At 35.5% G+C, this 12,161-nt stretch overlaps 1 protein-coding gene across 2 annotated transcripts in view; it reads left to right on the top strand.

Moving 5' to 3' along the window:
* Positions 1–1,482: 1,482 nt before the first annotated feature.
* LOC149777640 (ZZ-type zinc finger-containing protein 3-like) overlaps positions 1,483–12,161 on the top strand; it is a 37,329-nt gene continuing 26,650 nt past the window's right edge. The window contains exons 1-3 of one of the 2 annotated variants that reach the window (XM_089938691.1): positions 1,483–1,597; positions 6,778–7,400; positions 9,303–9,456. In XM_089938691.1, the coding sequence (XP_089794817.1) occupies positions 6,920–7,400; positions 9,303–9,456 (635 nt within the window). In that variant the 5' untranslated portion in view covers positions 1,483–1,597; positions 6,778–6,919. Of the gene's footprint in view, positions 1,598–3,870; positions 4,000–6,777; positions 7,401–9,302; positions 9,457–12,161 lie in introns of those variants that run through there. The other variant, XM_089938692.1, reaches the window with a different exon arrangement.

Below are 12,161 nucleotides of genomic sequence, written 5' to 3' on the forward strand. Positions count from 1 at the left end.
AATAATGATCCAAGACAATTTACCGTGGGTAGAAAAGATAGTAGTCTTCGTCATACACGCGAAAATGTGATGCTGACCTGTATTGAATGTGATCGACGTAGAGGTGCTAGTTAAGTGATCGCGGTGGTAAATGTGTGTCTTCAGGAAATACTTGTAATTGTTCACGTGTAAATCCACCTTGAGGATCAGTTGAATCTAGTCTGTAGATTGCAGGTCTACCCGCGGATCTTACAATGTTGGAAATTGTATATGTCGTAATACTCCAGAAAGGATCAGTTGCTCTTTGTTTTACCACCTTCAAGTTCACCGGGTTCATATGAATATCTTACAGCCACATTACCCAATATTGGTGGTTTTGAAAACTCACGTCGTTGTACGGGTATATGTTGTTTTTTTGTGATCGCGCTAATAGGTTTCATGACAGTTGTTCGAGTAATTTCGTTATTTAATGCAGCTATCACACTTGGAATTTTGCAACCCACTCTCAAGATCTTGTGTCTCGAATTACTTCCTTCGCGTATTGATATCCAAATAACAGCAGAGACCCTCGATAAAGCGTTCAGCGTAGTCAAACTTACGACATGTTTTTCAAAACGACGACGCGACAAAAAAGGAACATAAAGCTAACCACCAGGGAGACTCTTGGAAAGTTAGAAAACTCGGTTTCACGTTATCAGCGGTTTTTTTTATTGTTTTTTTTTTTTTCTTTCGTTTTTGTATAAGGCTTATACTATAAGCCTTGGTTTACCAAAATAATGCTTATAAAATGAGGTGGGTTCACCCTTTCTGCTGCTGCTGCTATACAAAGTCCTCATTATTATTATTATGTGTGTGTGTGTGTGTGTGTGTGTGTGTTATGCATGGGGTCGATTTACAGGTACTAGGTTACAATTACGATTACAGGTTGTTTGGCAGTGATGACTACGAATACGATTACACTTTATTTTGAAATCATGATTACGGTTAAGGGGTGAGGTTATTATGATTACGTTTACGTTTACGATTACGATTGCTTTGTATTTGCTAAATGAACATGAATTTTTGAATTAACGAATAGTCACTAAAAATTATAAATGCGTATTTATAGAAAAATTAGCTTGTATATTGGGCACATAAAATTGCCCATTCCTTAGTGTAATAGTCAACATTCTAACATTTCTTTTGTTTATGGAATATTGTATTATTCTTACAATTTTTAAAAACGATAATTAGTTGTTATTTTTTAAAATCATTTGCAATCATGATTCCACTGTGCGATTACACGCCCAAATGTAATTGGCCCCATGCCTGGTGTGTGTGTGTGCGTGTGCTATCCCTTTTCAACATCCTTCCTTATCAACGTCGTCACCGAAATAAGAAGGGCGATCCAGTGTAGTTATATCCCTCTGCTAGACCAACAAGCTTTTTATTCGAATATTTCTGATAGCGCTAACTGAAATGTCCGGGGGGGGGGGGGGGGGGGGGGGGGCGATAGAATATTAGTCTAACTCCTTGCAATTTCTCGAGAAAGAGTGCAATAATTCGAATAATTCGTGATTCCAAATTGTGGTGTTATTCCAAGTTGTCACCCAATATGGATGCGCCCATCGACAAAAAGGTTGAGCTCTTTTTATCGAATTTCTGTGAAATCTTTTCAAATTCTTTTGCAGGATACGTAATATGAGTAACGTATCTTAAATATTTCTCTCATTATCATTATCAGCTTCCACTTGCATGTGGGAGCTCAAATCTTTATTGTTTTATAGCAGTTCCGTTCGAGCAAGAGCAAGCGGAAGTCCTATAGTGTGACGATACATCCCCGTTTGTTTGTACCCTCCTAACGATTTCAATAACAAAACGTTTAATGTGATAAAAAGTGCACAGAACTAAGTCAGTTGAATCGTTGATTTATAATTTCAAACCGGAATGGCACTGATACTGGCATCCCCAGTACCTTTCATGCTTAACGGACTTTCCATACTAACACGGCGCCATATTGCGTACATTATCATGGTCTAGTTTATTTCCATTAGACATTACGTTGAGAGTTTGGAGATATATCCATTTACACACATGAACATAGAAATTAAACTGCTTGTTAAATCCATGTGAAAGGCTAATTTGTTGTTGTCATTCTTTTCCTTTGCTTGACTCGACATTGTTTATATCGGAAGCAGACGACATATTATGTACATCAATGTATGTACATCTGTAGTCGTGCTCACACCCATTTGCTGAAAATGAACTTGTCCTGGAACTGGAAATGGATCTTGAGCATTAGTCCTACAATGTAAAATATAGCACATGTTGTTTTTGTTTTAGTGCTGTGCCTTACTATCCAAATAACAGCCTTGTATAGCATGTTCCGATGTCAATGACATTGGAACGAATAATCAGAGTTTCAGGAACATCTCACACACTTGGCAGCCTATATTGACACTCTTCCACTAATTTATGTGTAATTAATATACATACTGTGCTGTCTTTATCCTGGAGGAATGAAAATATGATACTAGCAAGTGGACTCAGTTTCATGTTCCATTGACATACATTTGAATTTGTTGCAATGTGATGGTAGTTGCGGTATACCAAAGTAAGTTCAAGTAGGTACATGTTGGGGATATGTTTCTTGACCGAAATGAACTGTTGCTTACAGTTCCAATAGGCATAATAAGTTTTTATTCATTTTGTTAAAGAATAACTTTCCAACATAACCCTTTACCTCATGCAAGCATCTTTGGATGCCTCTACTCCATTCGCATGGAAGTGCCTTTTGATGCCTGCTGTAAACATCAGCCATTTTGAGCTGGTTTTCGTAGCGCCACCTTCGGGGAAAACCCCCTATTAGATACTACATTCATTTCTGCGAATGACAATTACGTCATATCACGTGGTCACTGTTTATGCCCTGGTCGATATCTGCTATTTAAAGTAACTGGGTCATAATCTCCACTCTCCAAAATGGCGGTTGCGGATTTCATTCAGTACTTACAAAATTTTCATGATTAGAATCACAACTATGAAAGATTCAATAACTTAAGTAAAGGCTCTGATATTGATGTAGGCAGCAATTAGTTTTTATAAGTTATCAAATTCAGATGACTTAGTGATGTAGACACAGATGAAAAACTTGTAAATTTCGATTATGAGAAATGGCAGCTATGTTTGGTCACGCAGCCTCACTGACATGATGGTGAACAAGTTCTCTCAAGATTTTAAAGCACATAAAAAATTCTTCCATGAAAAATAATTACACAGCTATAACAATTGGACTTTACTCGTAAATTTGTCCACATATAATAGATGTGTACCAAAAATGTAAAATGGTTAATACTGCTGTTAAACGTAACATACACTACATTGCTTAACAGTTCACAGGCAGGCCTATGCATATGGAGTCGACTAGGTAACAGGTGTTCTATTTATAGTGCGCTGCACTTTGTAACTATGCTCTATGAGGTAAAGGGTTAACCTGATTTTGGTGTTCCCAGCTTTCATCGCTTTCCAGCCAACTGAAATGTAGGCCATCGAAACTTGAAAACATGTCTATTTCTTTTGTGAGAATTTGAATTTATTAGAGGAAAGACATCCAAGCAAGTAAAGTCTGACTAAAACATTATGACTTCACTTTGTAGAAAAGCATCGTTATTTTAGTTGCCAGTTGTGTGAAATATTCCTGAAAATTTGACTTTTATAATGATGTTAGTCGACATCAAAACACGCTAGACAGTGCCGTTAGTTAGTCTGTAAGACCTTTATGCCCACAACATAAATATCAGCATCAAGGTAGGACTATAGAGCATGTCCATCTATTATATTGCAAACTTCCGTTAAGCATGAAATGCACAGACGATGACGGTGTTATGGACACCCTGGTGGCAGTCAGGTTAGAAACTGTAAATCAGTGAATGAACTGAGTAAGTTCAGTGGATTTTCTGATTTTGTTCATTCTTTTTGTTATTGAAATTGGCAGGGGGTTACAAACAAATGGACATTTATATTCCAACTGGACTCCTACATGTAAAAAACGTATCACGTTATTTATGTTTTTAGTGTTATGTCCCTGACTCCCAAAACATAAATATCAGCATCGAGGTCTTACATCTATCTGTCTACCTATCCATCCATTGACACAGTCACACTTGACTATTAAGCAGCGGGTGGTGCATGGTCAAAGATAAAGTAAAGACGGAAGTGATATGACAGTCAGAAGAGTAATGATAGGAAAGGCAGAAATAAGTAAAAGAGTGTCATTGTACATTTTCATCCCATCATACTTGGACCAATCCGGCTATCGTAGCAGCAATAAGATACGGAACCTCAACCGGCATAGCCTTGAGAATCACTAGGTCTTACTTGTAACTGACTATTTCATTAGAATGTGATATTGGAAAGCTCGTGCTTGTGAGATACCAAGTCAGGAGCTTCTGCAATTATTGATGGTAATTGATGTTGGACTAGCAAAAGTCTTTTTACTCAAATGTACTGAAATATACCCATGAAATATATGCAAGTAAGTATATTTATATACGTAGAAAAGTTTTTAATACTTCTCGTTATTGAAATCAGCAGGGGGATACAAACAAACAGACATGTATATTCTGACTATAGTCCTACATGTAAGACATCACGTTATTTATGTTTTAGTGCTACATCCCTGATGCCCAAAACAAATAGCAGTGTCTAGGTCTTACATGTAGGACTAGCGAAAGTCACTGCACGTCTTTTTACTCAAATGTACTGAAAATATACCCATGAAATATATGCAATCAAGTATTTTTTATATATGTAGAAAAGTTTTTAATCATTGATTGATGAATGTAAACACCGTAAGCCTCCATTTTCTGAATGTAGCCAGGATTTACACTTAGTGACATATCTAAGTAACAATTCAAATGGACTGAATGAGTTTTATATCTGTAAATAGTTCTTAAATGGAAGGATGCAATTGTTTCATGTACCTTTAGTTTTTCTATTTTGTCTGACCCTATCAAAGAATACAATGGAGAGTTTTCTTAGTTTATAATTATAACAGAAAGTCATAAAATCTTTAATGGAGGGGAAGAATATTGATGTCTTACATTTTGATTGAGTTTTGTTTGCTTTTTTTATCAAGTGATGTTATAATTTCATAAATGTTATTAAAATAAAAAATATGATATTAGTTCTAAGTAAAATCTAAGAAAACCACACCCACACTTAATGGAAATCAGCACAGAAGAAAAGGCATTAATATGGACATTCTTTCCAGAATAATCAAGAGTGCTTTAAACCAAACCTCAGAAACAAAATTTAAGACATTACTTGACAAATGCTGCAGCCATTGATCCAACTTCATATAATAATGATAATAATAATAATAATAATAATAAATCACCCATATTAAATTCTGTTTTATTTTTCTAAAACAAATAGTTATAATTGCATGAGAACATATCAGCTAACCCTGGTTAAGAAAATATTTGTTAAACATACATAGACACACTTAGCAATAAAACTGTGATGTCATTGTGTAATGAAATGGATATTGATAAACAAAGATAATATATTGATTACTGATATGCAGAAAAATACAAAACTAAATACGCATGTTTAAATCAGATTTCATCCAACAAGTACACTCATCATTACATGATCAGTAAACTGCTGAAACTAACGATTATTAATATATAATTAGCAATATTTCACAAAATATGACAGTATTTGCTTAAATACACTAGTAACATGATTTTATACTTTTAATATTCAAATGAACATAATTGAGTTTGAATAAAAAAACTTTTCTTTATGAGTTTGAGTGAAAAGACCTTTCTCTATGAGTTTGAATAAAAAGACCTTTCTCTATGAGTTTGAATAAAAAGACCTTTCTCTATGAGTTTGAATAAAAAGACCTTTCTCTATGAGTTTGAATAAAAAGACCTTTCTCTAAGTGGTATCCTTTGGTTAATATTTATTATATCAAAATACATAAAGAGTTACATGGCTCTGGACCTTCATAATACATAAGAAACTGATCCAACTTAACTGAAGTATAATGAAAGACAAGGGTAACACATTGCAAATTTTTTTACAAAAGTAATTGTGTTGTATTAAACAGTTTCAGAGTAATGGCTTTTGGTCACTGTGGGTGGCTTTTGGCCACTATTTTGTCCTGCCTGGAAAGCATAGATGAGACATCAGGATTGCCTTTCAGACTCGCATTTTTCATGTTGGCATATTTGTCAACATATGGGTGTATTCTCTTGGAGATTACTACTAACTATGGCAAAAAGTAGGTTACACTGACCTGATTTCATGTTCCAATGATTTTGTTAAGTTTTTGCATTTAGCAGAATTTTTCTGACTATTATACAGACAGTAATGAATTGATCACTGTTTTCATTTTGGAGTTAATCACAGTGACCTACATTTCTTCATCCAGTGATATTTCAGTTTCAATAATGCCTTGGCTGAGCAGGCAAGATGGCATTCTGTAAAATTCTTTTTTTGTAAATTTATACATGTACCTGCTTTTTAGGTGGGAACATTTATATCCTATGGACACTTTGCTAGCCTTTGGATTTTGTTTTTAACAAGGGGAATATTGAAAAGGCCATTCACTTATAAATTTGTCTAATGTCATCATGCCTTAAAAGGGTCTTTTTTGGGGGGAGGGGGTGGTCATATATCCAATTCTGTTTTTGCAACTGTATGGTTCCTGATTATTTTTGGGATCAGGGTCATGGGTTCTGAAGGGGAGCATTGCATAAGTGGAACATCAGCATCATTTTAATTTCATTGTTACTGTTTGCTTTCCAGGTAAAGTGAACCTGAAGAGGGATACAAGGAAAAATCCTGCTGTCAGTAAACATTCAATCCATTGTAGCACATTCCACATAACAGGAAGTGATTGCAGTTGGAAACATCCTTTTTGGACAGCAAAAAGTGGAATTCATTGGTCATGGAGGAGACTCCAAGTACCTCTAAGGATCAGACTTTGGGAGATGAAGAAGAACTGAAGACAGAAACCAGTTCATTGGTAACAGATGAAGAAGAAATGAAGACAGAAACCAGTCCAGTGGTAACAGATCTCCATGATGAGGAAATAGATACATATTATTTTGAATCGGATCATCTCGCACTGCAAGGCAACCTTGATTACAAGATTATGCTGCGTACCATTGCCATGTTAGAGGCCCAAAGAGTCCAAGCCATTAAGGACTTGGATCGACTCTATCAGTGCCAAGAAGAGGCTTTGAAAGACCCAGTTGCATTTATCGATAAGTTACAGCATGGTATAGATATGAAACTTCCACAGCCTCAGAAAATAGCATCATTACCCATTATCAACTGGGAAAAATACACTAGCACAATGGATCTGTCATCCCTGGGTTTTCATAAGCACATGACACGCTTGAAGAAACAGCTGGTGGAAGGCACAGGTAAAAAGCATTAACTTAAAATCAATGAAAGGAGTCTGAAAATGATGTCATATTACCCACATTTGTAACACCCCTCTAAACAGCTGTACAGTATACATGTAATAACTTTGATATAAGTAAATGTTGATTTGGACTGGAATGAAATGATTTGTATCAAGCAATGACAGACTGAATCCGAGCTGAATATAAAAATGTATCAAGCAATAACAGACTGAATCCAAGCTGCATATAAAAATGTTTGTATCAAGCAATGACCGACTGAATCTCAGCTGCATATAAAAATATATGTATCAAACAGTGACAGACTGAATCCAAGCTGCATATAAAAATATTTGTATCAAGCAATGACAGACTGAATCCAAGCTGCATATAAAAAGGTTTGTATCAAGCAATGACAGACTGAATCTGAGCTGAATATAAAAATGTTTGTATCAAGCAATGACAGACTGAATCCAAGCTGCATATAAAAAGGTTTGTATCAAGCAATGACAGACTGAATCTGAGCTGAATATAAAAATGTTTGTATCAAGCAATGACAGACTGAATCCAAGCTGCATATTAAAAGGTTTGTATCAAGCAATGACAGACTGAATCTGAGCTGCATATAAAAATATTTGTATCAAGCAATGACATACTGAATCCAAGCTGTATATAAAAAGGTTTGTATCAAGCAATGACATACTGAATCTGAGCTGCATATAAAAAGGTTTGTATCAAGCAATGACAGACTGAATCCAAGCTGCATATAAAAATGTTTGTATCAAGCAATGACAGACTGAATCCAAGCTGCATATAAAAAGGTTTGTATCAAGCAATGACAGACTGAATCTGAGCTGAATATAAACATGTTTGTATCAAGCAATGACAGACTGAATCCAAGCTGCATATTAAAAGGTTTGTATCGAGCAATGACAGACTGAATCCAAGCTGCATATTAAAAGGTTTGTATCAAGCAATGACAGACTGAATCCAAGCTGCATATAAAAATATTTGTATCAAGCAATGACATACTGAATCCAAGCTGCATATAAAAATGTTTGTATCAAGCAATGACAGACTGAATCCAAGCTGCATATAAAAATGTTTGTATCAAGCAATGACATACTGAATCCAAGCTGAATATAAAAAGGTTTGTATCAAGCAATAACAGACTGAATCCAAGCTGCATATAAAATGGTTTGTATCAAGCAATGACAGACTGAATCCAAGCTGAATATAAAAAGGTTTGTATTAAGCAATAACAGACTGAATCCAAGCTGCATATTAAAAGGTTTGTATCAAGCAATGACAGACTGAATCTGAGCTGCATATAAAAATATTTGTATCAAGCAATGACATACTGAATCCAAGCTGCATATAAAAATGTTTGTATCAAGCAATGACAGACTGAATCCAAGCTGCATATAAAAATGTTTGTATCAAGCAATGACATACTGAATCCAAGCTGCATATAAAAAGGTTTGTATCAAGCAATGACAGATTGAATCCAAGCTGCATATAAAAATGTTTGTATCAAGCAATGACAGACTGAATCCAAGCTGCATATAAAAATGTTTGTATCAAGCAATGACATACTGAATCCAAGCTGCATATAAAAAGGTTTGTATCAAGCAATGACAGATTGAATCCAAGCTGCATATAAAAATGTTTGTATCAAGCAATGACAGACTGAATCCAAGCTGCATATAAAAAGGTTTGTATCAAGCAATGACAGACTGAATCCAAGCTGCATATAAAAATGTTTGTATCAAGCAATGACATACTGAATCCAAGCTGCATATAAAAAGGTTTGTATCAAACAATGACAGACTTAATCGAAGCTGCATATAAAAATGTTGTTTATATCAGCAATAAAAAATACATTATAGTGGTCTGTATTTATAGTGGTCTGTATTTTCATAGATGAAAGAGAGACAGAAACTGAATCCACATCAATATCAGCAACAGCAACAACAAATGACTCCTCTGATAGTGTCCTGTTGGTCAGGGGTCGTGTTAAAACAGAGACCAAATCATCCACATTTAACCAGCTATGGACAGCAGAAGAACAAAAGAGGTGAGTTGTGCTGTTGCAATCACGTCCCATGACATAATTAGGTTTGTTTAGACTTATTATTTCTTATCTTCCCATTCCACAATTTTATCAGTGTGTTTGAAATTCTCTGGACCTGTAATGTAAGACTTCTATCAGTGTTTGAAATCTGTCAGTGTTTGAAATCCTCTAGACCTCTAATATATGACCTATATCAGTGTTTGAGTTTGAAATCATCAGAACCTGTAATGTAGGACATTTGTCAATGTTTGAAATCCTCTAGACAGGACCTGTATCAATGTTTGAGTTTGAAATCCTCTAGACCTGTAATGTTAGACTTCTATCAGTGTGTTTGAAATCCTCTGGACCTGTAATGTAAGACTTCTATCAGTGTGTTTGAAATCCTCTAGACCTGTAATGTAAGACTTCTATCAGTGTGTTTGAAATCCTCTGGACCTGTAATGTAAGACTTCTATTAGTGTGTTTGAAATCCTGTAGACCTGTAAAGTAAGACTTCTATCAGTGTGTTTGAAATCCTCTAGACCTGTAATGTAAGACCTCTATCAGTGTGTTTGAAATTCTCTAGACTTGTAATGTAAGACTTCTATCAGTGTGTTTGAAATCCTCTGGACCTGTAAAGTAAGACTTCTATCAGTGTGTTTGAAATCCTCTAGACCTGTAAAGTAAGAATTCTATTAGTGTGTTTGAAATCCTCTGGACTTGTAATGTAAGACTTCTATCAGTGTGTTTGAAATCCTCAAGACCTGTAATGTAAGACTTCTATCAGTGTGTTTGAAATCCTCTAGACCTGTAATGTAAGACTTCTATCAGTGTGTTTGAAATCCTCTGGACCTGTAATGTAAGACTTCTATCAGTGTGTTTGAAATCCTCAAGACCTGTAATGTAAGACTTCTATCAGTGTGTTTGAAATCCTCTATACCTGTAATGTAAGACTTCTATCAGTGTGTTTGAAATTCTCTGGACCTGTAAAGTAAGTCTTCTATCAGTGTGTTTCAAATCCTCTAGACTTGTAAAGTAAGACTTCTATCAGTGTGTTTGAAATCCTCTGCACCAATAATGTAAGACTTCTATCAGTGTGTTTGAAATCCTCTAGACCTGTAAAGTGAGACTTCTGTCAGCGTGTTTGAAATCCTCTGCACCTGTAATGTAAGACTTCTATCAGTGAGTTTGAAATTCTCTAGACCTGTAAAATAAGACTTCTATCTGTGTGTTTGAAATCCTCTGGACCTGAAATGTAAGACTTCTGTCAGTGTGTTTGAAATTCTTTAGACTTGTAATGTAAGACTTCTATCAGTGTGTTTGAAATCCTGAAGACCTGTAAAGTAAGACTTCTATCAGTGTGTTTGAAATCCTCTAGACCTGTAATGTAAGACTTCTATCAGTGTGTTTGAAATCCTCTGGGCCTGTAATGTAAGACTCCTATTAGTGTGTTTGAAATCCTCTAGACCTGTAATGTAAGACTTCTATCAGTGTGTTTGAAATCCTCTGGACCTGTAAAGTAAGACTTCTATCAGTGTGTTTGAAATCCTCTAGACCTGTAAAGTAAGAATTCTATTAGTGTGTTTGAAATCCTCTGGACTTGTAATGTAAGACTTCTATCAGTGTGTTTGAAATCCTCAAGACCTGTAATGTAAGACTTCTATCAGTGTGTTTGAAATCCTCTAGACCTGTAATGTAAGACTTCTATCAGTGTGTTTGAAATCCTCTGGACCTGTAATGTAAGACTTCTATCAGTGTGTTTGAAATCCTCAAGACCTGTAATGTAAGACTTCTATCAGTGTGTTTGAAATCCTCTATACCTGTAATGTAAGACTTCTATCAGTGTGTTTGAAATTCTCTGGACCTGTAAAGTAAGTCTTCTATCAGTGTGTTTCAAATCCTCTAGACTTGTAAAGTAAGACTTCTATCAGTGTGTTTGAAATCCTCTGCACCAATAATGTAAGACTTCTATCAGTGTGTTTGAAATCCTCTAGACCTGTAAAGTGAGACTTCTGTCAGCGTGTTTGAAATCCTCTGCACCTGTAATGTAAGACTTCTATCAGTGAGTTTGAAATTCTCTAGACCTGTAAAATAAGACTTCTATCTGTGTGTTTGAAATCCTCTGGACCTGAAATGTAAGACTTCTGTCAGTGTGTTTGAAATTCTTTAGACTTGTAATGTAAGACTTCTATCAGTGTGTTTCAAATCCTGAAGACCTGTAAAGTAAGACTTCTATCAGTGTGTTTGAAATCCTCTAGACCTGTAATGTAAGACTTCTATCAGTGTGTTTGAAATCCTCTGAGCCTGTAATGTAAGACTCCTATTAGTGTGTTTGAAATCCTCTAGACCTGTAATGTAAGACTTCTATCAGTGTGTTTGAAATCCTCTGGACCTGTAAAGTAAGACTTCTATTAGTGTGTTTGAAATCCTCTGGACCTGTAATGTAAGACTTCTGTCAGTGTGTTTGAAATCCTCTAGACCTGTAAAGTAAGACTTCTATCAGTGTGTTTGAAATCCTCTAGACCTGTAAAGTAAGACTTCTATCAGTGTGTTTGAAATCCTCAAGACCTGTAAAGTAAGACTTCTATCAGTGTGTTTGAAATCCTCTAGACCTGTAAAGTAAAACTTCTATCAGTGTGTTTGGAATCCTCTGGACCTGTAATGTAAGACTTCTATCATTGTGTTTGAAATCCTCTGGACCTGTAATGTAAGACTTCTATCAGTGTGTT

This window comes from Sinohyriopsis cumingii, chromosome 17 (genome assembly GCF_028554795.1).
Source record: "Sinohyriopsis cumingii isolate HCF-2022 chromosome 17, ASM2855479v2, whole genome shotgun sequence".
In the NCBI taxonomy this organism is placed as follows: domain Eukaryota; kingdom Metazoa; phylum Mollusca; class Bivalvia; order Unionida; family Unionidae; genus Sinohyriopsis; species Sinohyriopsis cumingii.